The sequence below is a fragment of the Ranitomeya imitator genome, chromosome 4, assembly GCF_032444005.1.
Source record: "Ranitomeya imitator isolate aRanImi1 chromosome 4, aRanImi1.pri, whole genome shotgun sequence".
Lineage (NCBI taxonomy): Eukaryota > Metazoa > Chordata > Amphibia > Anura > Dendrobatidae > Ranitomeya > Ranitomeya imitator.
Genome location: NC_091285.1, coordinates 148,395,888 through 148,423,628, shown reverse-complemented (window position 1 = coordinate 148,423,628; position 27,741 = coordinate 148,395,888). Strand labels below are relative to the sequence as shown.

At 46.9% G+C, this 27,741-nt stretch overlaps 1 protein-coding gene across 2 annotated transcripts in view; it reads left to right on the top strand.

Moving 5' to 3' along the window:
- Positions 1-27,472, top strand: part of CCNI2 (cyclin I family member 2) — a 37,868-nt gene extending 10,396 nt beyond the window's left edge. Inside the window, exons 1-7 of one of the 2 annotated variants that reach the window (XM_069764015.1) lie at positions 10,411-10,599; positions 15,698-15,860; positions 17,439-17,573; positions 17,778-17,852; positions 20,653-20,793; positions 21,900-22,130; positions 24,406-27,472. In XM_069764015.1, coding sequence (XP_069620116.1) covers positions 15,747-15,860; positions 17,439-17,573; positions 17,778-17,852; positions 20,653-20,793; positions 21,900-22,130; positions 24,406-24,753 — 1,044 coding nt within the window. In that variant the 5' untranslated portion in view covers positions 10,411-10,599; positions 15,698-15,746 and the 3' untranslated portion in view covers positions 24,754-27,472. Of the gene's footprint in view, positions 1-10,410; positions 10,600-15,697; positions 15,861-17,438; positions 17,574-17,777; positions 17,853-20,652; positions 20,794-21,899; positions 22,131-24,405 lie in introns of those variants that run through there. The other variant, XM_069764016.1, reaches the window with a different exon arrangement.
- The last annotated feature ends 269 nt before the right edge of the window (positions 27,473-27,741 follow it).

Sequence of the window (27,741 nt, the reverse complement as noted above, 5' to 3'; positions counted from 1 at the left end):
ACAGGTGGTCTTTGGAATCCGGGCAGCCTGGAAGCGATTCGGAATCCCCCTAGCCAGGTGGATTTGGTAGCGTTCCGTACTGCGCTGTGTTCTCAGTCCCTTGCTGCCTGAGGCTTCGTACAAGGTCCTCTCTCTCTCTCTTTCCTTTTAGGTGGACATTACCCGCATGGCAGGCAACTCGAGCCTTTTTCCTGGTGTCCCTCTCATGTGTTGACTCCGGGCTCTAATCTGCTGCTGAGCCTTCAGGTGTAATGATGGCCAGGAGACTTGGAATCTCCTGCCCACCGGTTTCTGCTGTGGGGCATACAGTTACCACCCACAACCTCGGAATTCCGGCCTCCGGTTACTTGCGCTGATTCTTGAGTGAGCCCACTCGCAGTTACACTACCAGTATCTTTCCTCTCCTTTGCCTCTTCTTTCCTCACAGCCTCCTACAGACTGCTCTGTCTCCTGTCAGGAGCTAAAGAAACTTCGTGTCTGCACGGCCCCAGCCCTCCTCTCGACTCACCTAACTCTTCTTCCAGCTAGAATATATAGGGAAGCTACCCTTAAACCGGGTCTGGAGTTCCCCCTTCTGGCCTGGGTAAGAACAGTGTTGTGTGTACGTGTTACCTGTTAAAGGGATCCTTGTCGCTTCCAGGCATGACATCACCCTCCCCATGAGGAAGGCAATACCACTGTCACAACTGGCTTCCTGGGGTGTTACACTTCCAAAGCCCCTCTATACACAGTATTATCCCCAATTCCCGCGCTGCTATACAGTATGATGTCACACTAGTACTCCTCACATAACATTATGCCCCAAGAGCACACCTAAACATAGGATAAGGTCACCAAAGCTCCCCTATACAAAGTATAATGCACATAAAGTCACCCTATATACAGCATAATTCCCCAAAGCCCACCTAAACACAATATAATAACAGGATAATGCCTTTAAAGCCCGCCTATGCACAATATATTACCCTAAAAATGGTATAATGCAGCAACATTAGTCCTCACACAGTATAATGCCCCTTAAGCCTCCCTATACACTGTATGATGGCACCACAGTAGTTCCCACACTACGGTGCCACCACAGTCTCACTACAAGTACCATTCACATAATAAATACCGGTAAACATCATATACTCACCTAACCCTAGATCCTAGCAAATCCGCCGGAGGATAGCGTCAATGCAAGAGCAGACCAATGCGGTGACGACACACAGGATGTCAGACTGTATCACCTTGCTGTTCTGTAGACCACAGGCCTAATGCAACTTGTGGCCTACAGAACAGAGAGCAGTGGTGCAGGACGACCATGTTTCCCTGTTCTATCGTAGAGTTTAAAGGGGTAGTCCAAAGGCAAAGCTCCCTATCTATCTAGTCCCATACTTCTGAGCTGTTTTCTAATAAGCTTGCTTTTCAAATTCCCTACCATTTCCTATCCACACTATCTAACAGCTTTTGTATTTTTTTCCTATTTCCTGTCTGATGACGATCTGTTTCAGTATCCCCAGTGCATGCTGGGACACTCAAACGAAGAATCATCAAGGGGGCATAGTCTGTGTCCAATGTCTCAGCCTCAGCCCCCTCCCTGAAACAAAGTGCCATCAGTGACGCTTGTTGCAGGGGCGGTGCTGTCCCCCAGTGCCCTGTGCGATGAGCGCAGCGTCTGGGCTGTTGTCTGTATAGATCAGGGGTGCACAACATTTTTAGGTCCAAGGACCACATTGCCATACTGAAACAATCCCAAGGGCCTCAAAGAAATGTAAATGTGTAATTACATGAATACATCACCAGAACAACCGCTAACTTAAACTGAGTTTTTGGAACAGAAACTCGCCAAATTCTCATCATAATACAGGAACCACCATACTGATGAGACGCAGGCAGTATCACATATTTACATCCAGGTACCTTATAAGTGACATCTGTTCTGATTTGTATGTAACCCCTTCTCATGTACAGCACCATGGAATCAATGGTGCAATATAAATAAATAATTATAATAATAATTGAAGTTGTTTTCTTCTCCATTTTGTCCAGATGCCATGATAAATGTCATGCCCAAAGCTCGTCTCTCCAGACTTGTCTCTTCTCTGTATTTAACAGCAGCACTTCCCAACATGGTGCTCTTAAAAATAAAAGACTGCGGCTACCCGAACATAACCCACGGCGCGCTTTCCCACCCACAACTACTACATCATACAATAAGACATGCACACTAATTGATGGGTGAAGGTCGGTCACCGCTTTATTCACTTTATTTTAACAATAAGAAAGGCACTTAACTTTATTAAACCCCGTTCATCGCCAAATGCCCTGTTGAATTCACAGGCAAGTCAGCCAGCGAGCCGTAACGTAACCATGTGTCCTGTCTTTCATATACTGCCACTGTGACTTGTAATTCTAGAAAAGTAACACATGTATTAACAATCATATAATCGAAATAAACAAGGGGAGGGAGGGTGGTACAAGCACCTCTGGGACCCGTACAGGGGGAAGAGGAGGAGAAAGGCTCAGTGCCCCCACTTTAAACACTAGGAAGGGGCTGTACTAGCCACTTCCAATTTTCATTGGCCCAACAATTTTATTACCACCCCCTAACATAGGGGTGGGTGGGAAGGCACAGGAGCGTGACCATAGTAACAACAGTGGAGGGGCACCGCATTCAGATGCACCTTCCTTATTCAGTACAGAGCCTACCAGTATCATAATATTGCCCCATAAATATAAATATCTCCTATGCCCCCAAATAAATAATTGTCCCTCATTGTGCTTCCTGTGCAAAATATCTCCCACATATTGCTCATCTCTAAAATATCCCTCACACTGCCCTTCTTTATAATATACCTCCCATACTACCTACCAATCTCCATAAGGTCCACCCTCACAGCCCTTCTCCATAATATACCCCCACACCGCCCCCTCCATAACATGCCCTCTCACAGCCCTTCTCCATAATGTCCACTCTGACTGCCCCTCTCGATAATATACCCCACACTGCCTCTCCATAATATACCCTTTCACAGCCCCTCTCCATGATATCCACTCTGACTGCCCCTCTCCATAATATACCCCCACATTGCCCCTCTCCATAATATACCCTCTCACAGCCCCTCTCCATAATATCCACTCTGATTGCCCGTTTCCATAATACACCCTACCACACTGCCCCTCTCCATAATAAACCCTACCACACTGCCCTTCTCCATAATAAACCTGTAACACCCCAGGAATTCGGATGATACAGTGGTATTGGCTTCCTCACGGGGAGGGTGATGCCATGCCTGGAAGCGACAAGGATCCCTTTAACAGGTATCATGTACACACAACACTGTTCTGACTCCAGGCCAGAAGGGGGAGCTCTAGACCCGGTTTGAGGGTAGCTTCCCTATATATTCTGTCTGGAGAAGGAGTTAAAGGGGAGTCTGTGAGGAGAGCTGGAGCCGAGCAGACATGCGGTTCTGCAGCTCCTGACAGGAGAGTCAGACAGTCTGTAGGTGACAGTGAGGGGAGAAGGAGCACAGGCAGAAGGAGAGAGAAACTGGAGGGGAGCTGTGAGTGGGCTGGAATTCCAAAGTTGTGGGGAACTGTATGCTCCACAGTAGAAATAGGCAGGCAAGACATTCCAAATCTCCTGGCCACAACTACAGCCGAAGGCACAGCAGCAGATAGAGCCCGGAGTTATCACGAGAGAGGGACCCCTGTAAAAAGGCTCGAGTTGCCTGCCATGCAGGTAGTGTCCACCTAAAAGGACAGAATGAGAGAGGACCTTGTATGAGGCCTAAGGCAGCAAGGGACTTAGAACACAGCACAGAATGGAAGGCTTCCAACCCTACCTGGCTAGGGAATTTCGAGGCTGCCCGGATTCCAAAGACCACCTGTAACTTGTAACTGAACTGGATCAGTAAAATGTAAAGAGACTGCGACCTTGTGTCCTCCAATTCTTTCCTGCACTTCACCATCTATCATCCTTTCTAACTACACTGGAAGCCCTGGGGACCAAGCTCTACCTGTGGGGAGCTATACCATCTAAGCTGCAAAACCATCAGCCCCAGAGGACCCCTTTAAGCAGCGTCGGCCACCCCTGACGGAATACCACAGGTGGCATCACGAACATTACTACATTAGACTTTATTCTCATTTCCATTAATCCCCTTTTATTGGACGCCCAAGGCCACGAACCGGGTCATTGCTGCCATAAAACATCCCTTTGAGAACCGGCCCGGTATCGAGTACCCCACGGTCTTAACGGGCGCTCCAAACCCTAACACACTGTCCCTCTCCATAATATACCCCCAAACTGCCCCTCTCCGTAGTATACCCCCACACTTCCCCTTCCATAATATACCCCCTCACATCCCATCTCCATAATATACCCCCTCACAGCCATTCTATATAATAATTCCCCCACCCTGCCCCTTTCCAAAATATAACCACTTCACAGTTCCTCTCCATAATAACCCTCCCACACTGCCCTTGTCTATAATATAGCTCCTTTCCATAATATACCTTCACACTGTCCTTTTCCATAATATACATCCCCACAGCCCCTCGCGATAATACAGTAAACCCCTACACTGCACCTCTCCATAATAATCCATAATATACCCCCTCACAGCCCTTCTCCACAATAACCCCTGTTGTGGATTCTGTTTTTGGGCTCCCTCTGGTGGTTACAGATGGTACTGGGTGACTTGTGTTCTCTGCGGTCTCTGGTGTCCACCTGTTCTATCAGGATATGGGAGTTTCCTATTTAACCTGGCTTTCTTGTCATTTCCTCGCCGGCGATCAATGTAATCAGTGTGTCTTGTTACCTCTGCTTTCCGCTTCTGTAATCTTCAGGACAAGCTAAGTTTTTGATTTTCCTGTTCCACGTTTTGCTTTATTTTTGTTTTAGTCCAGCTTGCAGTTATGTGATTCCTTGTTGCTGGTTGCTCTAGTGGGCTGATATTACTCCTCATGTTCCATGAGTTGGCACATGAGTTCAAGTAATTTCAGGATGGTTTTTTGTAGGGTTTTTTGGCTGACCGCGCAGTTCACTTTTGTATCCTCTGCTATCTAGTTTTAGCGGGCCTCATTTTGCTGAATCTGTTTTCATAACTACGTATGTGCTTTCCTCTCATTTCACCGTCATTACATGTGGGGGGCTGCTATTTCTGTGGGGTGTTTCTCTGGAGGCAAGAGAGGTCTTTGTTTCTTCTAATAGGGGAAGCTAGTTCTTCGGCTGGCGCGAGACGTCTAGGAATCATCTTAGGCACGTTCCCCGGCTACTGCTAGTTGTGTGAATTAGGTTCAGGATCGCGGTCAGCTCAGTTTCCATTACCCTAGAGCTTGTTCTGTTTTTTGTGCTTGTCCTTTTGTGATCCCCTGCCATTGGGATCATGACAAACCCCCCACCTTGCACCTCTACATAATAACCCCCCATAATGTTTCTCTGCATATTGTCCCTACTGCCTCTCACTATACTATGCCCCCTTTCACAATCTGCCCATTGCCCCTTTATGTGCTCACCCCCTGGCTCTCCCGTCTAAAATAAAAGCACATTTCTTCAGCTCCTCCATGGAATTCTTACCCGCACAACATCTCCTCAGCCTTCACGCTGCTCTGCCGTAGTCAGGACGCTGCAGTATTATATAGGAAGAAGGGAGCTGCATCTCCCGGACAGTGCCATGGGCTGCACAATATCGTTTGAGGGGGCTGCATGCGGCCCGCATGTTATGCAGCCCTGGTATAGAGGAATAGTAATGAGCTGGCAGCAGTGTGGTGTCACTATACTCCGCAGAGACCAGAGACGTCACCCACCTGCGGGGCGCAGATCTCCTGCATGCTGGGTTTAGTTACACCACACTGCTACCAGCATATTACCATTCAGCTAAGCAAACAAAAGACCGGGCGCTACTCTCATCAGACGCACAGGGCGCTGGGGGAGACTTCACATGGGGGGGAGACACTCGGGGACAGAGCAGGGACAGCACCACCCCGGAAACTAGCGTCTCTGATTTCACTTTGTGTCAGTGAGGGGGCGAAGGCTGAGACAGCGGCCACAGGCTGTGCCCCCCGATGATGCCTCGTGTACTCATTGCTCGGGTTTTCCCAAGCACGCTCAGGTGACCTCCGAGTATTTATGACTGCTCGGAGATTTAGTTTTCATCTGTGGCAGCTGAATGATTTACAGCTACTAGCCAGCCTGAGTACATGTGGGGGTTGTCTGGTTGCTAGGGAATCTCCACATGTAATCAAGCTGGCTAAGAGATGTTAATCATTCAGCTGCCGCCCATGAAAGCGAAGGAAATCTCCGAGCAGTCATAAATACTCGGAGATCACCCAAGCGTGCTCAGGAAAACTAGTAACTAGTACACTTGCTCATTACTACTAGCTAGGGTTTTGATTCAGGGGGGAGAAACTTCTGAGTGGGCCCTTAACCAGGTAACCTTGATTACAACTGGATGACGCGCCCTAATAGTGGAGGAGAACCTCAGCAGATGACCGCACTGTTACTGAAGATAATCTCTATATAACGACCAACATGGATATTACCGCCATATGGTCAGTGGTAGATACCAGCCCTACAGAACATATAAGAGATCACAGCACAGTTACAGATAATATCTTACCGCTGACGTTCTTTCTGATGGAATCATTCATTTTTCCCATCTTTTCCATCTGGCCCAGACCGACATGACCACTTCTTACAGCAACGACTCACCTGCAGAGAATACAACAAAGACACATTTCACATCTCACATTCCAGCCCCATCACCATCTATTCCCAACCTGCACAAACTCCTCATCCTGCTGATACCCCAATACTGAGCCGCTGCTGCCGTATGTGTCCCTATTACTGCACCTGATACCCCAATACAGAGCTGCTGCTGCCGTATGTGTCCCTATTACTGCCCCCGATACCCCAATACTGAGCCGCTGCTGCCGTATGTGTCCCTATTACTGCCCCCGATACCCCAATACTGAGCCGCTGCTGCCATATGTGTCCCTATTACTGCACCTGATACCCCAATACTGAGCTGCTGCTGCTGAATGTGTCCCTATTACTGCCCCTGATACCCCAATATTGAGCCGCTGCTGCCGTATGTGTCCCTATTACTGCCCCTGATACCCCAATACTGAGCCGCCGCTGCCATATGTGTCCCTATTACTGCCCCTGATACCCCAATACTGAGCCGCCGCTGCCGTATGTGTCCCTATTACTGCACCTGATACCCCAATACTGAGCCGCCGCTGCCGTATGTGTCCCTATTACTTGCACCTGATACCCCAATACTGAGCCGCTGCTGCTGTATGTGTCCCTATTACTGCCCCTGATATCCCAATACTGAGCTGCTGCTGCCGTATGTATCCCTATTACTGCCCCTGATACCCCAATACTGATCCGCTGCTGCCGTATGTGTCCCTATTATTGCACCTGATACCCCAATACTGAGCCGCTGCTGCCGTATGTGTCCCTATTACTGCCCCTGATACCCCAATACTGAGCCGCTGCTGCCGTATGTGTCCCTATTACTGCCCCTGATACCCCAATACTGAGCCGCTGCTGCCGTATGTGTCCCTATTACTGCCCCTGATACCCCAATACTGAGCCGCTGCTGCCGTATGTGACCCTATTACTGCACCTGATACCCCAATACTGAGCCACTGCTACCGTATGTGACCCTATTACTGCACCTGATACCCCAACACTGAGCCGCTGCTGCCGTATGTGTCCATATTACTGCACCTGATACCCCAATACTGAGCCACTGCTACCGTATGTGACCCTATTACTGCACCTGATACCCCAACACTGAGCCGCTGCTGCCATATGTGTCCCTATTACTGCACCTGCTGTGTGGTTCTCTGTGCCCTCTAAATTCTAAAGTACCCCTCTATAATATAGTAATGCCGGGTGCAAGTGCCCTAGAAAACAGTGCCCACATTTTGCCCCCTAGAATGTAGTATTGCCCTCTGTGCCCCTTTAATAGTCATGGTAACCTGAATTCCCCAATAATAAGTGCCCACTTTACGTTGAATAATGTCCCGAGTCTGACCCCTTGTTCAGCTCCCCTATACACAGTATGATGCTCTCTTATACATGACATGAAGCCCCCTCACTGTAATGCACCCCCACACAGTATACTAACCCCTTAATAGCCCCCAAATGGTTTGATGGCTCCAGCACTGTATGATGGGCCTTTCACTGTAATCCCCACACTGTACGATGGCCCCCTCACTGTAATCCCCACACTGTACGACGGCCCACTAGATGGCCTCCATATAGTAAAATGCACCAGATAGTCCTTAATATAGTATAATGCACTCCCCATAGTCAGACTCTATAGCACAAGGCAGCACCCATAGGCAGACTCTATAGCACAAGGCAGCACCCCATAGGCAGACTCTGTAGTATAAGACAGCCCCCCATAGGCAGACTCTAGTATATAGCAGCACCCCATAGGCAGACCCTGTAGTATAAGACAGCACCCCATAGACAGACCCTGTAATAAAAGACAGCACCCCATAGTCAGACCCTGTAGTATAAGGCAGCACCCCATAGGCAGACCGTGTAGTATAAAGCAGCACCCCATAGGCAGACTCTGCAGTAAAAGGCAGCACCCCTTAGGCAGATCCTGTAGTATAAGGCAGCACCCCCATAGGCAGATTCTGTAGTATAAGGCAGCACCTCCATAGGCAAATCCTGTAGTATAAGGCAGTACCCCCATAGGCAGATTCTGTAGTATAAGGCAGCACCTCCATAGGCAAATCCTGTAGTATAAGGCAGCACCCCCATAGGCAGATTCTGTAGTATAAGGCAACACCCCATAGGCAGATCCTGTAGTATAAGGCAGCACCCGATAGGCAGATCCTGTAGTATAAGACAGTACCCCTATAGGCAGACCCTGTAAGTATAAGACAGTACCCCCATATGCAGACCCTGTAGTATAAGGCAGCCCCCATAAAAAAAACAATAAATACTCACCTCTCTTCCTCCTTGTTCCGAGCTCCCGCTCATCTCCTGACAGCAGGCGCCGGGTGGTGAGTCGTCACCGCGCCCACTGTCAGTGTCGGCGACGTCAGGCGCTGACAGTGGGGTGATGAGAGAAGGAGCGCTGTGCGCTCCTTCCCTCATCATTGCGGTCAGCTGTATCGGCTAAGTGCTGATACAGCAGACCTTGCGGTGACAGGTGGGGGGCCCACTGCTGGCACCAGGTCCGGCCCTCCTGCTCAGGGGCCCCATAGCGGCTGGGTGGCAGAGCAGTGGTTGCGTGCGCCGATACAGATACAGTAGCATGGCTCCGGGTGGGCTCCCTCTGACCTCCGGGCCTGGGGCCACCGCCCCCTCTTCCCCCGATAGCTACGCTACTGGTATTTGGTCAGTATTTTGCATCAGTGTTTGTGTGCCAAAGCCAGGAGTGGAGCTTATGAGGGGAAAACTATAATTGAAAGTTTGTCACCTGTTCTGTGTTTTCAAGATACTCCTGGTTTTGGCATAAAAATACTGATGAAATACTGATAATAATGCTAATATGTGAGTGAGGCCCAACTGTATCAGTGTTCTGTACTCTCCAATTACAGTTCAGACTGGTGGTCTCTCCAGGTGGGCCGCTCTGAGTGAGGGCAGGGGCCTCCACCTGTAGCTACACTACTGATGCTGCCCACGGATCAGGCAGCATGAATCTAATGACAGGTTCTCTTTAACCCCTTCCCAACGTATGACGTACTATTTCGCCATATGTCAGGTCTCTTATCTGATGCGGGCTCAGGAGCTGATCCTGCGTCTTCCTGTGTTATTCAACCATCATCTGCCACTTGCAGCTGCGCGTGGAACAGATTGGTATCTGGTGAAGACTCCCATGCTTGTCATAACAATGTTCCTATGAAACGATCCCTCACACTGCCCCATCAATGGAAAAACGTGTCTCTAAAAATGGCGACACAAGCATTTTTTTAATGAATTTCTGAATTTTATTCACCACGTAAATAAAAAATACTCCGCAAGTTTAGTTTTGCCAGTTAATTTTTATTGTATATTGTACGCTGTAAAAACAAAACCCCAAAAAACAGAGGTGCAGAATTATGCTTTTTTGGAATTATTTTCCCCCTTTCCCATACATGAAATGATAAAATCGATGGTGTCATCCAAAAGTCTAACTCATCCCGCAAAAGACAAGCCCTGAATAAAACGGTTATGACTCTAGGATGAGGGAGAACGAAAAAACATAAGATCAAAAACGGAGAATCGCCGTGTCGGGAAGGGGTTAATGCACATATCAGTCGGGGGGTGCAGGACTACAGCTCGGCCGCTAGGGGCGCTGCTGTGACGGTTAGTGGATGGAGACTTCCGCTGTCTTGTATATGTCATGGGGTGTTTCGCACTAGACCCGCCCCTCTGCTCTGACGTCACGATAGAGGCGCTGCCCTGGGCGGGGCCTACGTCGTTCAAAACCCCATAGAGTAGACTTACAACGTAGTAAACAAAAAGCTCCCCGGGTTATGTGAGCTGCGGCCGCGCTGCGGGGCGCCCTGCACGGGGTGGCCGTACCATGGACTGAGGGGCACGGGCGGCAGCTCCATGGACTACGGGCTCTGAGCCCTGCGGCAGGGAGCCTGGGAGAGGTGAGTGCCCATATACATCCATAGGCACGGGGGGCTCACCGTCCCGCCCAAATCCCCTGACCCTCAACAGCTCCGCAGCCAGTGTCCTACCCAGTGTGCCAGGGCCGGTGCCCTCTGGGCTGTCCACCACCGGGGGCACTCTGGCCGGTACCCTGATAGTAGTGATGTACCACACAGTAGGTGGGCAGGAGACCACCCAGCACTAGGAACCCCCCATAGACTGCTATGGCGTGGACATCTTGCTACAGGTCATTGGGGGGCTGCAGCACGCTCTTAGGTGGGACAGGTCATTGGGGGCTGCAGCACGCTCTTAGGTGGGACAGGTCATTGGGGGGCTGCAGCACGCTCTTAGGTGGGACAGGTCATTGGGGGCTGCAGCACGCTCTTAGGTGGGACAGGTCATTGGGGGGCTGCAGCACGCTCTTAGGTGGGACAGGTCACTGGGGGCTGCAGCACGCTCTTAGGTGGGACAGGTCATTGGGGGCTGCAGCACGCTCTTAGGTGGGACAGGTCACTGGGGGCTGCAGCACGCTCTTAGGTGGGACAGGTCATTGGGGGCTGCAGCACGCTCTTAGGTGGGACAGGTCATTGGGGGGCTGCAGCACGCTCTTAGGTGGAACAGGTCACTGGGGGGCTGCAGCACGCTCTTAGGTGGAACAGGTCACTGGGGGCTGCAGTACGCTCTTAGGTGGGATAGGTCACTGGGGGCTGCAGCACGCTCTTAGGTGGGATAGGTCACTGGGGGCTGCAGCACGCTCTTAGGTGGGACAGGTCATTGGGGGGCTGCAGCACGCTCTTAGGTGGAACAGGTCACTGGGGGGCTGCAGCACGCTCTTAGGTGGGACAGGTCACTGGGGGCTGCAGCACGCTCTTAGGTGGGATAGGTCACTGGGGGCTGCAGCACGCTCTTAGGTGGGACAGGTCACTGGGGGCTGCAGCACGCTCTTAGGTGGGACAGGTCATTGGGGGCTGCAGCACGCTCTTAGGTGGGACAGGTCATTGGGGGGCTGCAGCACGCTCTTAGGTGGAACAGGTCACTGGGGGCTGCAGCACGCTCTTAGGTGGGACAGGTCATTGGGGGGCTGCAGCACGCTCTTAGGTGGGACAGGTCACTGGGGGCTGCAGCACGCTCTTAGGTGGGACAGGTCACTGGGGGCTGCAGCACGCTCTTAGGTGGGACAGGTCATTGGGGGGCTGCAGCACGCTCTTAGGTGGGACAGGTCATTGGGGGGCTGCAGCACGCTCTTAGGTGGGACAGGTCACTGGGGGCTGCAGCACGCTCTTAGGTGGGACAGGTCACTGGGGGCTGCAGCACGCTCTTAGCTGGGACAGGTCATTGGGGGCTGCAGCACGCTCTTAGGTGGGACAGGTCATTGGGGGCTGCAGCACGCTCTTAGGTGGGACAGGTCATTGGGGGGCTGCAGCACGCTCTTAGGTGGGACAGGTCATTGGGGGGCTGCAGCACGCTCTTAGGTGGGACAGGTCATTGGGGGGCTGCAGCACGCTCTTAGGTGGGACAGGTCATTGGGGGGCTGCAGCACGCTCTTAGGTGGGACAGGTCATTGGGGGGCTGCAGCACGCTCTTAGGTGGGACAGGTCATTGGGGGGCTGCAGCACGCTCTTAGGTGGGACAGGTCACTGGGGGCTGCAGCACGCTCTTAGGTGGGACAGGTCACTGGGGGCTGCAGCACGCTCTTAGCTGGGACAGGTCATTGGGGGCTGCAGCACGCTCTTAGGTGGGACAGGTCATTGGGGGCTGCAGCACGCTCTTAGGTGGGACAGGTCATTGGGGGGCTGCAGCACGCTCTTAGGTGGGACAGGTCATTGGGGGGCTGCAGCACGCTCTTAGGTGGGACAGGTCATTGGGGGGCTGCAGCACGCTCTTAGGTGGGACAGGTCATTGGGGGGCTGCAGCACGCTCTTAGGTGGGACAGGTCATTGGGGGGCTGCAGCACGCTCTTAGGTGGGACAGGTCATTGGGGGCTGCAGCACGCTCTTAGGTGGGACAGGTCATTGGGGGCTGCAGCACACTCTTAGGCTACGTTCACATTAGCGTTGTGCGGGGCAGCGTCGGCAACGCACAACGCAGCTTTTTGTGACGCATGCGTTCATTTTTACATGATTTTTGGCGTAGAAAAAACTGCATCATGCAGCGTCCTCTGTGCCCTGACAGTTGCGCCAAAATGACGCATGCGTCACAAAACGCAAGACAACGCATGTCCATGCGTCCCCCATGTTAAATATAGGGGCGCATGACGCACGCGTCGCCGCGGCTGTGCCCGACGCTGCCCCGCACAAAGCTAATGTGAACGTAGCCTTAGGTGGGACGGGTCATTGGGGGGGGGCCCTGCAGCACACTCTTAGGTGGGACAGGTCATTGTGGGGAGGGCTGCAGCACACTCTTAGGTGGGACAGGTCACTGGGGGGAGGGCTGCAGCACACTCTTAGGTGGGACAGGTCATTGGGGGGTCTGCAGCACACTCTTAGGTGGGACAGGTCATTGGGGGGCCCTGCAGCACACTCTTAGGTGGGACAGGTCATTGGGGGGCCCTGCAGCACACTCTTAGGTGGGACAGGTCATTGGGGGGCCTGCAGCACACTCTTAGGTGGGACAGGTCATTGGGGGGCCCTGCAGCACACTCTTAGGTGGGACAGGTCATTGGGGGGCCCTGCAGCACACTCTTAGGTGGGACAGGTCATTGGGGGGCCCTGCAGCACACTCTTAGGTGGGACAGGTCATTGGGGGGCCCTGCAGCACACTCTTAGGTGGGACAGGTCATTGGGGGGCCCTGCAGCACACTCTTAGGTGGGACAGGTCATTGGGGGGCCCTGCAGCACACTCTTAGGTGGGACAGGTCATTGGGGGGCCCTGCAGCACACTCTTAGGTGGGACAGGTCATTGGGGGGCCCTGCAGCACACTCTTAGGTGGGACAGGTCATTGGGGGGCCCTGCAGCACACTCTTAGGTGGGACAGGTCATTGGGGGCCCTGCAGCACACTCTTAGGTGGGACAGGTCATTGGGGGGCCCTGCAGCACACTCTTAGGTGGGACAGGTCATTGGGGGGGGGGGGGGGGGGGGAGCTGCAGCACACTCTTAGGTGGGACATAGGCCCTGATTCAGCATTCCCTTGGTTTATTACCTGCTGGGGGTTTAGTGACTGCGGATGGTTGTCCTGGGGTCATCAGTCACCACATGATTTGTATAACTGCACTCCAGCCCCCCCCCCAGTGTAGTTATCTGCACGGTTCTCAAAGCCGCATACTTTTGGACATTTGCTCAATAAGTTGCAAAAATAATTAATGACAGGTAACTTTTTCTTTTTTAGTAATTCTGTAACAAATTTATCAGCGTGTACCGATTTTGATGAATTTGGTGCAATAAACCTCCAGACAAAGGGACTTCAAACGAAAAATAAACTGCAAATAATGAATTGGGGCCATGGTCTATATACTTGTCACCCTGGTAATAATGATACCGATGTGCCAGTTCTAACAAATCTGGGTCAGAAGCTATTGGTACAGCAGGCTGGCAGTGCACTTGGGTTGGGTTCCAGTGCACTTGGGTTGCGTCCTCCAAATACGGTACATTGTTGCGCCCCTGATTTGCAGATGTCTTAGATTTCACATTACTGATCAGATCTCTCCGAAAACAATGTATCCGTTTAAGTGCTCGTTCACATGACCAGACTGGACCAATGTGGCCGTGCAGATGAGTGATTTTTTTTTTTTTCTTGATCACGTCTGCAGATGAAGAAGAGAAATCGCATGGGCTCCCGTTACCTTTTTGACTCCACAATAAATTGCATATTTGTAATAATTTTTTTCACTCCCGGTGGTTGGGCAGGATGTTGGGTCCTGTAATTGCTGGCATTTGTCCCTTCCAGCTGCCATGTAGTGTGGTGTGATCATGCAGATGGTGTATACGTGCCCACGGGGCATAACCTGCAGACTGTTCTCCGACCGGCTTTATGTAAGGCTTCTTCCACATTGTGCTCCACAGGCCCCTTGTATCTGACCCTCCTATGTCAGTATGTACGGCTTTCAGCTGGATTCTATGCACAGACCTGTGTGGATGACATTTATTTATCTGATTTCCTTTATTTCTGTAAACATGTTTGACTTTGGGTCACTGTTTTCCTGAATTTCACAAATATTATGGCAATGCCAGACAGTTGGTTTCCACTACAGGTACTGGATGCCCCCAGATTGCCTTAATGTATTACTATGGAGTAGGTGCATCACTAGGTCACACTTTCGGTATTTGTAAGCCTTTTTTTTTTTTTTTTTTTTTTAAAGCAAAGTTGGCAGATGCTAAAGCTATTTCTGAAGGAATTTCTAATGAATATCTATATTGATTTCTACCAGTTTCTCTTTAATAGGAGACTGGCTTGGCTGGTAGGGGGGTTGTCTTGACTTGCTTGCCTCCTAGTGCCCAGGGAGGTCTCGTACACCTGTAGTTCCCTTATCCCTCCTGTGTATACAGCTTGCACTTTGTATTTGCTCTGAATTCACAATCTAGCCGTTTATTATGTCTTGTAAGTAATTCCTTTCCCTATATACAGATGCCTACCCAAAGTGACTGGCACGTATTTCTGAAAATCCCCTAAAAACCCTTGGCCAAATGGAAAGTAAAACTAAACACGGTTTCCCATAAAGCCATCATGCGTCTCTCTTATGGGGACTTTATGCAGAAATATTTTCACTGCCAGCGTGCAGATACCCTCCCGAATAGACCTGCACCAAGATCCTGCTGAGTATGGCATGCCTGCTGTAAGCTGCTGACAGTCTATATCACAGCATTTTGTACTGTTCCACCTGTGATTTGAATACATTACACTAAAATAGATGCATAATATATGGTTGGATGCATAATGGGGAATCTAGTCTGTATAAGGGAGTGGTCTTCTCATGGGGTGGTCCTCTGAATATGCCTCTGCTCACAGGTACCATGACCATTATCATTCATTGACTTAGAATGGCTCACTTCTTGTACCAGCCACAACAACTTTGCTGGATATGCCAGGGCTTCAGAAACCCAACAGGTCCTGGCATTGTAGTGCTAAAAGGTCTCTGAAATGCTTTCTTTCTGCTCTGCAGATACCTGTGCCTGGCATAGAAACTGGATTGGTGAACATAAGCGGCATCAATGAAGTGCACAGGGCTGTCAGAGAGCCAGCGCCTGGATATACTACTGGAGAATGCACTTCTACTAGAAGCCAGCAAGTGGAAGGTCCCGTGCTTTGTAGACTCTATCATCAAGGTACGTATACGGGTGATGAATTGATCTATATATGCATATAATATGTAACGCACATCTAAGCAAGGATGCAAGACCACAGCATGTGAGAAAACATATAGGTTTTCACTGGAAAATCCTCTTATGTGTAACCTATCCATGAGATCGGTGGGGGATCTGACTGCTAGAAGCTGCTCCGATTGGCGAAAGGGGGAATATTTTCTGTCCGACCGGACACTTTTATCACTTTTACAAAATGGAGTGGCAGGTCGGAAGCCCAACCACTACGCCATTCAATCTCTATAGGGTTACCAGAAAACTTCACTCAGCAGCCCCATGGGGAATAAATGGAGTGGTGGTCAGGCATGCTCACTGCCTTATTTGTGCTATTTGGGTAAGGTAATTGATGCTTGACTTTTAAAGGGACTCTTGTCACCTGAATTTGGAGGGAACAATTTTCAGCCATGGAGGCAGGGTTTTTGGGTGTTTGATCCACCCTTTCCTTACCCGCTGGCTGCATGCTGGCTGCAATATTGGATTGAAGTTCATTCTCTGTCCTCCGTAGTACACGCCTGCACAAGGCAATCTTGCCTTGCGCAGGCGTGTACTATGAAGGACATAGAATGAACTTCAATCCAATATTGCAGCCAGCGGGTAAGGAAAGCGTGAATCAAACACCCGAAAACTCCGCCCCTATGGCTGAAAATGATTCCCTCCAAATTCAGGTGACAGAGTCCCTTTAAAGAACACTGTGTTTTATCCACGCGTCAGTGGCTCCGTTGGGACTTCTCTATGAAGCCCTGAAGAGACGGGATTTAGGCTGAACCCCTGATGGGGCCACTGACACAGTGGGACTCTAAGTGCAGGCACTAGGCAGGCTCAGAATACTATTAACCTGCAGATAAACCCCGTGTCTGCAGGTTAATAATGTTTTTGTTTGTTTTTTCTCACGTGACCAGTTCCCTTTAATGAAGGAAACAATCACCTTGTGCTCGGTCCTCAGTGTCTTCCTTATTGATGTGGGAACAAATACACAGTATACCATGCTTTTGTGCCACCCAGAAGAAGTTGAAAACTACGATTTCATCTCTTTAAAGACAAAGGCCTAGCTTGGGTTTACTCCCGAATCCCATTTTTGAGGGCCTCCAACAGAGCCGCTGATGTGATGTGTGGGAAAAAAACGTCACCGGACTGCATGTTTACTATAATCTGGTCTTGGCCTTCACTACTAGAGATGCAGTAAATGCACAGGTTGAGAATTCTCCTTTTAGTAGAACTGTTGCGGCCGTAGAGCACATGGTGCCAGGTCTGCCGCTGCAGGTCCGAGATCATAGAGGCTGTGTACTCCGTCTTCCTTGCAGGTATCCTCATTCATTTTTAGTGCTGAGGCCTAAGCATCTGCAGTGTTCCTGTCACTACCACAGCTCCTCTGCCCGTTTAGGTTTGCCACCTTAGCCTTAAATTTTAGGTCACCTGGGCAGTGCTAGAACTTGTAAGCTGCATCTTTGAAAAGCTTTGGGTTGGCCGTCTACAAATTGCCCTTAATGGAGCTTTATACAAATTTTATATAATGATTTTATAACTTGATTTTTGTCCCTCCAGGGCACAGATGTCTCTCCGATGCATTATGGGCAGACATTGTTGTGGATGGAACGATTGAGATCCCTCTTCAATTTCATCCCAGAAACCTTTGGCCTAGCAGTTAGCATTCTGAATCGCATTTTAGCATCAGTGAAGGTGAATAAATATCCGTATGTTCCTTGAACATCACGTTTTTGGGCACACTGACGCCAGTTGCCTTAGTCATGTTTGCCTGTGTATTATTAAGTCAGATCTGGCATGAAGCTACAAAAGTAAAACTATGCTGGAGTTGTAATTAGGGGTGAACTCTTCTAATTTCGGCCAACAAATCCTTGTAAATTTGTGCTTTTACCCTTCTAGGTCCAGGTGAAGTATCTTCAATGCATCTCTGTGACCTGCTTATACCTTGCAGCCAAAACCAATGAGGAGGACGAGGTAAGACTGCCCGCCCTGACTGGATCACTGTCTGATGTTTTCATCATTAAGACATTATATCTTTCTTATCTACCATTCATTCTTTAATTCTTAGAACCTTTGAGAGGTTGTGTTGTACCTTTCTCGTGTTATTCCTTCTAGGCAGTTAAGAATAAATTGCCAGTTTGGGGTTACCAGTTGGGGCTATGGCCCTACACTCGAACGCTGTCCTATTGGTGCTGACTGTGTGGGGACACACCCCTTTGGCAGTGAGACTAATGCCCACACCCTTATGTAATTTTATTTAAAAAAAAAAAATTGTTTCAGGCATAGATGCTAAAAACTGCTCCATAAAACCCGCTTGCAACAGCAGAGCCTTGCGCTACCTCTGATTGCTATGGTTTATTCATTTAACTGCTCTGGATCCCTTTTAAATGCCACTGTCAGTCACCTCCCCCAAAAACTATGTACCTGCAGATACGCTAATGGGTAAATAGCGTTAAATTAATGTTTGACTGATTTACTGGACCAGCAGCTGCAGGGAGAAAATGAAGTCATATTTTCCCTGTAGCCGCTCATTTCCAGTAATGGTGTAGTGCAGTGAGTGGTGACTGCAAACTGTTCTTGCATCGCCCCAGTGACTGAAAGAGAGCAGCTCCATGGAGAATATAACCTAATTGTCCCTGTAGCCACACTCCCAGTAAGGCCGGTTTCACACGTCAGTGGCTTTGGTACGTGAGGTGACAGTTTCCTCACGTACCGGAGCCACTGACTCACGTAGACACATTAAAATCAATGTGTCTCTGCACATGTCAGCGTGTTTTCACGGACCGTGTGTCCGTTTGGAAAACACGGAGACATGTCAGTGTTCGTGGGAGCGCACGGATCACACGGACCCATTAAAGTCAATGGGTCCGTGTAAAACACGTACCGCACACGGATGTTGTCCGTGTGCCGTGCAGGAGACAGCGCAACTGTAAGCGCTGTCACCCCTGTGTGTGGTGCTGAAGCCCCATTCATTTCTTCTCTCCAGCAGCGTTTGCTGGAAAGAAGGAATGAATAATTTTTTTTTTTAATTTATTTTTGTTTTTAAAATAAAGTTGCCGGTAATCTGCCCCCTCCCACCCCCTGCTGGCATTAAAATACTTACCTGAGTGGTCACGTGGTGCCGCACATTAGTGATGAATATGCGGCTCCACCTCCCATAGGGGTGGAGCTGCATATTCATTACTGTAATAAGCGGCACCACGTGACCACTCATACAGGACAAGCAGCGACGCTGAAAGGACGTAAGTGCCGAGGGAGCTGGGTAAGTATTTTAATGCCAGTGGTGGTGGGGGGGGGAGGGCGCACAGGGGGTGGGAGGGGGCAGATTACCGGCAACTTTATTTTAAAAACAAAAATAAATTTAAAAAAAAATTATTCATTCCTTCTTTCCAGCAAACGCTGCTGGAGAGAAGAAATGAATGGGGCTTCAGCCCCGCACGCAGGGGACAGCGCTTAACTCTAGCACTGTCTCCTGCACGGTCTGTGTGGTCCTCAGTCTGCACACGTGCGCCACACTGATGTTCAATGTAAGCACACGGACACGGATAATTCCGGTACCGTTTTTTTTTTTTTTTTTTTTTCCCGGGTACCGGAATTATCTGGACGTGTGAGACTGGCCTAAAGCAGCCAGACCTGATTTTAAACGCTGTCCTGCAGTGCAATTTGTATCCTTGTTCTTAGTAACATGCATTTGTTATATGATGACTTCTTTCTAGTTTGTTTTCGCAACTACCGGTATTTTCTTGTACTTTGAAACTGTAAATTGCATTATATGAAGTCCCATAAAAAAAAAGAGCTGTAAAATATCTTTTCCCCAGAACTCTGTTAGAGTAACTGTTCATCTTAGTTTTCATTTCACAAATCAATAGTTCACATATTACAAAGTTCCGTATTTTTATCAGAGAATTTTTATATATATATTTTTTTTTTTTTATTTTTTTTTCCTTCCTCCATCTTGGATTGATCTTTCGATTTGGAGTTAAATCTGTAGTCGCTTAATACAGACTTTCCCATTACTGAGCGAGATGACAGTGCTTGTAAGGTTCTCTTCTTAGGGAGCAGATAGAGGCGCAAGTTCTCCTGAAACACCAGGCCCTCATAGAACTTTGGGCACCAACTCTTATGTCGGTAATTGGAAAGTCTGTATTCACTGACCAAAATATTTTTACCTGTCAAATGAGAATAAAAGTTTAGTTTAGGAGGAGAAAGAAGCGGATTTCTTTGAAATATATCACAAAGTTTCTTAACTTGACATGTACTATTGATTCATAGAGAGAGAAAAATTAAAGTGACTGTTGCTCTTTACAGAAGACCTGGGAACAGCTCTTGCTCCTAAGGGGCCGATTACGTCCGAATTTTAGCCAGTCGTGATGACTCTGCCGTCAATGACCAGTTCTGTATAAAATTGAAATACTAGAGGACTAACCAAGCAGTAGGACAATCCATGAAGATGGTTTTTGATGGCAGTTTGAGATCTTGAAAATATAATGTAGCTGCACATACTAATATGGAGATAGGACTGAAGAAACCCAGCGGAAATCGAGGAGGAAGTGCTGATAAAACCTCAGAGCAGCTTGTAGACACCACAAATGTTAACCTTGTCCCTTCCATACATCGGTGGAGGAGTCTCGGCAGCCTCTGAATCATGGTCGCCTTTCACCGATGAGACCTTAAGACCCGTCTCTGTAGCACATAGGCTAAATCTGGGCATTCTGTGTCTTTCAATAATACAAAACAGTGACAAGGCTTTTGTCTCCACTTTTATTACTTGTAGGTAATCCCATCAGTGAATAAGCTGGCAGTGCAGAGCGGCTGCATGTACTCCTGTGCGGAGATCTTACGGATGGAGAGGATCGTACTGGACAAACTGCAGTGGGATCTGCACACGTCCACACCCGTGGACTTCCTGAACACTGTAAGGACGTGTGACTGACAGTATTATTGTACACGGTATACACATGGATGCACAAATCTGCTACTGACGGCCGACAAACCAGCTACTTGCAAGTCACTGACTTGGTTGGGACAAAAATATTTTTTTTCCTTTTTTTTCATAAATAAAAAAAAAAAATCTATTCCACTTTATAATTTCTACTTAACATATTGCAAAAATATTTCTGACTCTGCTTTTTCAGTCGAATAACACTGTACATACAAAGCTGTCTGGTTTTGGACACATTGTACACCTGTCACCCAAGAAGGCCTGAAGCTTTGAGTATCATTGTACTGGCACTTGTAACGTCACGGGAGGGTGGATGTCTGTGACCTGTAGTTCTCTGCTGGAACGTAACTGGAACATTCCAGCAGAAAAAAAACGTTCGATATTAAGGCAAAACTGTAGAAGGATGGGGTTCTGCATGTTTCATCAGTATTTTCAGTTTGTTTACCTGGTGCTTGGAGAAGAAGACATGTTGGTATGTGCAGTTCTATAGCATGGCCTGGAATATTACGGAAGAATACCCTGATTAAGAACATGGTTGTAAAGCTTTGACATGGTCCCAACACTATAGTCCCTGTATCTGTGCGCGCTTACATTACATAAGTCTAATATTAGAGGAATGGGCTTCGTGTGTCTACTTCTGATTGTCATTGGCTACAATGACGACGTTTCTGCGCCACTTTTACAATGGTAAACAGTCTAACAATAAATAAAAGGTTCCCACTTTCCCCTTTCTGGTAGTCTACTTTTGGATAGGTGGTGGTTCTTATTCACATACTTTCCTGATCTGTAGATTTCCACTTTTAGTAGCCCATGATGATGTTAGAATGGAAGCATAAGCAAGGATCACTTATGTAGCCAAGGAACAAAACACAGAATTGGTTGTGTCCAGAGAACACCGTTATTACATTCAATAGAAGCGTAGTAGTCCAATGGGTAATGATGATGTCTGCACACATGACGGCGGCCATACTTCAGCCTTCCTGCTGTGAGCTTCATTTTTCTTCTGCTGTTAGGTCACCGTAAGTGAAAAATAAAAACAGTCAACCTAGACATGTAGACATTTGCTTTTGTTTCCCCAGTTCCACGCCATGGTGATGTCCAGATGGCCTCATCTGTTCGGTGGCTTCTCTCAGATGAATCCTTCCCTCCACGTAGCACTCCTGACGAGGCAGCTACAGCACTGCATGGCATGCCACCAGTTGTTGCAGTTTAGGGGTTCCACCCTGGCTTTGGCAATTATCACCTTGGAGTTGGAGAGAATGACCCCCGACTGGCTTCCAGTTATGACTGAACTGCTGGAGAAAACAAAGGTAGGTGGACAAGGCTGTTATCCAAAATGAGCATTTTACTGTAGATAAAAATTATGGGGGTTTAGGAAGGGGAACAGTAAATATATGAACTCTTCAGCCATTATCTGCAACATTACTCAAAGTGCCTAACCTAAATGCCATCTCTGTAGCCCCACATCTGTGACACATAACATTTGAGGAATATGGTATGATAGAAGCCTTGAGCCCCCAAATTTGTTTTCACTTTCCTGGCAAGGCCAAAGTTTACAATTCTCAGGGTCACTTTGTGGTAGTAACTAGAGATGAGCGAAATATGATCGGGTTCCCTCTTGTTCAGCAAGCTATAGCGCTTGCCGAATAAGCTGCAGAGGGAACCCGGCTTCCTGGATCACGCCGGCAGATCAGCGCCACAGCTGCATGTGTCATGGCCGTGCCAGTCACAACACATGCATGGAGAGCCCAACAAACAGGCTCTCCATCCATGTGTCTCTCAAGGAATTTGTCTAGGCGTGTAGTACAATTTGCTACGCAATTTCTCCTGAGTATGACCCTACACCAGATGTGATACAACAATAGAAAGGAACAGCATCCAGTCCAGGTGATTAAAAAAAGAAAAGCCTTTATTCCGCCATGATACGACGTTTTGACCACAATTGGTCTTTAAAAAGTATATACTTGACAAAGACCAATTATGGTCCAAACATCGTATCATGGCGGAATAAAGGCTTTTCTTTTTTTCATCACCTGGACTGGATGCTGTTCCTTTCTATTGTTGCATCACTTGATGTCTGATTGGGTCATTGGACTGGGAACGTGCATCCTGGAACTGAGCTTCTGTCAGCTGACTTTTCTTTGCTTGGACTACACCAGATGTGGTCAAAAACTACTTTTGGGGCACAGTGCAAAGCTCTGAAGTTGTGGCTGGAATGGTTTGATGGTACCTTGTAACATTGGAGCACAGCCCCAGAGGTGCCAGAACAGCTCCATAAGTTACCCCGTTTTACAGACTACACCCCCTAATGAATTAATCTATGGATCCAGTGAGCATGTTGATACCACATGTTCCTCACAGAATTTTATTCCATTGGGCCGTGAAGAAAGAATAATTACATTTTTACCACTAAAATTTTGTATTAGCCCTAAATTTTAGATTTTCACACCATAAAATGGGTAAAAATGACACCAAAATGTGTCCCACAATTTCTGCTGACCATAAATACCGCATATGTGGCTGTACAGTACTGCTTAGCCATATGGAGACACTCGGGAGGAACGGAGCGCTGTTTGACTCTTGGAGAACAAATGATCTTAGAGTAGTTTGTGGACTAAATATAAAGAGCCCCTAAGTGTCAGCAGAGTAGAATTCCCCTTCAAGTTGCCCCATTGTGGAAATTGTACCCATCTGCAAACTTATCTACAGATGTAGTGACCATTTTGATTCCATGGGTGTTTTCCAGAAACAGGCAGCAGTGGATGTTGCAAATCTGCTAGTGTAGGGCCTGCACTTTGTAGATCCCAGTATATTGTATTACACATACATTCTGCCCCGCTCATGCTTCTGGAGACATGCATCCAGTAAATTAAGTGGGTGCTCATTGCAACAGAAATTCCAAACGTGGACACTGGGGTTTAGAAGGGAGGGGGCATTTGAATCTGGGAGCGCAGAATTTGCTGGATTTGAACAAAAACCAGCAAATCAGGAATTGTTTTCTCTGCTGACGGAGCTGTATGGGGGCTTGTTTGTTTTTTTTTTTTTTTTGTTTTTTTGTAGGAGAAAATTATGTTTTCAGTGATACCAGTTTTATTTACATCCGACTTATTTTATTTTTTTTTCAATTTGTTTATTAACCAAAACAGTAACAACCTATACATATTTGTGCATCCAAGCCAGCATAAGCACACTTGTCAAGGTAAATATATATATATATATATATATATATATATATATATATATATATATATATATATATATATATATATAATTTCTTTATTAGATTGCACTTGTCCGTTTCGCGCAGAAATGGGTATGAGGCCTTAGTGTTACTTTACAGGGTAGAAACCTAGAACTTAAGACTGTGTTTGTATAAATGGTGGACAATCCATGTAAATCAGAACTCAAATATAATAATAAAAATTGGGTCCTGAATTTATTACTGTCATGACCTTTTTTTTTTAATTCATGTTTAATGCTTCATTTTATCACCATCTTTTCTATTCCGTTCTTATACTAATTGCATTTTTTTTTTTTTTTTTTTTTACTTTTGTGAAATGCTGAAAACAAATCTTTGTTCTGCAGGTTGACAGTGCTGAGTTCTTTCATTGTAAGGAGCTGGTTGATCGATGCCTTGAAACGCCATCTAATCCGGTGTACATTTTCGTTTCTGCTGAAAAAGACGTTCGGACCCACATTGGGGATCAAGTCACTTATTGTCTTCCTTCAGTAACTTGTCCAGCAGTGAAAAGGAACCAGGCCGTCGCACAAGACTTCAAGCCTCTTCGTGAGGACGCGCTTGTAATGGAAACTGATGAGTTTTACGATGGGTTTAGACATCTGTATAGTGAAGATCGTATGGAGAGGAAGACTCAGACAGTGGCAGAAGAGAGTGAGCCATGTCCCCCTCTCACAGTGCCCGCATCTGGATAAGTAGGCAACCTGTAGAATTTGGTGCATAGCCTCTACATTTGCAGGTGCCAAAACAATAGGGTGCGTGTGTGCATCTATCTTTTTTCTTTCTCCTCTATCCTCTTCCAACATGGTACGCTGTCATCTAGTATTGCCAAACTAGAGTTTCTGCTGCTGACATGCTGCCACTATTGCACTGCAGGATTACCCCTTCTTCCATTCCGATTGTAAAGCGTCCAATTCTGCTCTGAAGAATGTATTTATGGTGCACTGGCCTTTTAAAGGGCCTGCCTCAAGTCACAGGCCAGAGGATTATTTTTTGTTGTTGTTTATTCATTTACATCTATTCCTTCTACGCTAGTCTTTACTTATACAGGGCAGAGACCTGGGCTGATATAAATGTATTAAAGGGAATCTGTCAGCAGGGAGCAGGTATTTGCTACCTCATCTGAGTTTAATGTAGGAAAAGAGACCCTTTTTTAAAAGATGACCCCTTTTCCAAAAACCTTTACCAGCTTCTAGCACTCCCATTACTTAGCGCTAGAGGACTATTTAGTATGTGGCTGGGCCTGGACCATCAGATCATGTACTCATAGGCTTTCTGCTCTGGCTTCTAATGGGGGCCTTGTTGACGGCAACCTCACACCAATATTAACATACCCCAATGGGGTATATGGACAGGGGTGGAATGAAATGTGGTTCACGCAGCTATTTTCTCAGTGTCACAATGGACGTTATCTGACATGTGCCAAGCCAACCATTTTTCATCTGCGTCTTTAATACTGGATGCTGGATGGATGGAAGATTAGTTGTCTATAGCAAGAATTTAAGGTGCTGCATCCATTTTCCCAAAGGGCCGCTAAGGCTACGTTCCCACAATGAGCTTTTTGGTGCATTTTTTTTTACACTGTGTATTTTCACTATATGAAACGCACAGCGTCTTGCAGTTCCAGCAAAGTGGATGGTATTTATGGAAATCTCACGCCCACTGTGCTTTTTATTGCAATGTAAACGGACCTGCGGTGCGGGTTTCAAATCCACAACAAGTCAATTTCCCTTGCAGAACCGCTGAGGTTTCAGTGTGGATTTTCCCTATAGACTTGCATTAGATGGGGAAAATCCGCAAGCACGTTTTAAGTGTGGTGTTGAGACGCATAAACTCATGTAATCCGCATCGCCGTATATCAGTGTTTTTTTTTTCACAGCCAAAAATTGCTAGGAAGTATAAAAAAAAACACTTTATATTAAGAATGATATACCAAAAGAGATAAAAACCGCAGCGTCAAAAGCCCAATAAAAATGCATGTTAAACTGCACTCAAAATGCAAAAAATAAACACAAGTAACTTAATCTAAATAACAAGTGCAGAAATTCTGCAACATCAAAAGCTCATCATGGGAACACAGCCCAAAAATGAGGTAGAATCTCCGTCTATGCTCCAGTGTTGAAACTTTGCTCCTAATGGCGAATTTCACTCTGATGATCAATATTAGGGCCTAATTTATTACTTGAGGGCTGTTGTGTTTTATTGTTTTTTTGGTTCCACATTGTTCAAACTAGTGCAAAATGAATTTGTGCAAAATCAAAAATGTGGGGTTTTTTTTGCACAAAAAAGTCACATTTTGCGCAATAATTCTAGGTGTTCATACAATCAATCCAGGGTGGACAGGACTAAATCTAGTGACTTAAGTTGGAATTCCTGAATCGGCCAAAACGTTGCCCACAACTCCAAGCATTAAAAAAACAAAAAAAAAAAAATAAGACAGTCCCAAATCAATAATGAATCTGGCCCATTTGTCCTTAAACTGTGTAATTACTCCTAATATTTTTAATATTGCTTTTAAAGTTAAAAAATATGTAAACTCCTCTTCTTTTCAGTCGTTGCTGCCCATGGTAACCTAATACATTTAGTAATATTAAAAAGCAAAAAAAAAAGCCAATTAAATGGCATTGAGTCTGTTTTAGACTAAGTTCCCACATTGCGAGACCACAGTGGATTCCCTTGCAGAGAATCGGCAAACTGCTGAGATTCTAAGGAATCTTTCTACACGCTGTGAAATAATCCACAGGAGCTGTGGGTTTTAGATTGACAGCGTATCAGTTTATGCTGTGGAGGTGAAGGGAGTTGCACCCTCTAATGTGCGGCTTTTTCACTGATTGAGGTCCATAGTAAATACGTTCTGTGGTTGAGCATGTCTTTGCATTTTCATTGTTACTTTTTTATATCTTATTTGTATATTTTATTGTAATGGGTTAAGTATTTTTTATTAAGACGTACCAGTGAAGTATACTTGTCACATGACCGCCTTGCACCTTTTTTGTATTTCTTTGACCAGCGGACAGCTGGTTATTTTATGTATTTGTGCATAAATAATGTGATTTTTACGTTGTACAAAAAAAAAAATGAGAAAATGGTTACAAAGTTCTAAGTATGTTTTCTGAATTTTGAGGGTTAAATCCCCACCCTATGTTGTATTTTTGTAGCTTCATGAGGTGCAATACTGATGTCCAAGACAGAGGGTGCGTAAGGTTTTCTCACGTACTGTATGCTTTTCTGCGTTTTCTTTACAGATATGACGTCCTTTTATATTGGTAGTTTGTAGATTACTTTGTATTTATTTTATGCTTTTTATAAACCCATCAAACTGTGAGTTGTGTAATAGGCAAATCCTTATGTACTAATTCCAATCATGTCGGATATACTGTCCTATTTCATTAAACCTGGTGCGTATAACACAAACTTTCCTGGTTTTGTTTTGTTCTGCATAGTAATAAAGTGTTACTAGAGAATAATCCTTGGGATAATTTAATGAACGGGCTCTCGGCACCGATATTTTTGTCACCGCAGTTTTCCAGATTTTGTAAAAGTGTGTACATTTGTACCAACAGTCGTAGGTAACAACTCCTCACATCTAAATATGGTAACTTATTTTAGGAAGGATTGTTTGTTTTTCTTCTCTGCATGAAGTCTAATGTTTTGCCAGAATTGATAACTCCTCAGGACTGCCA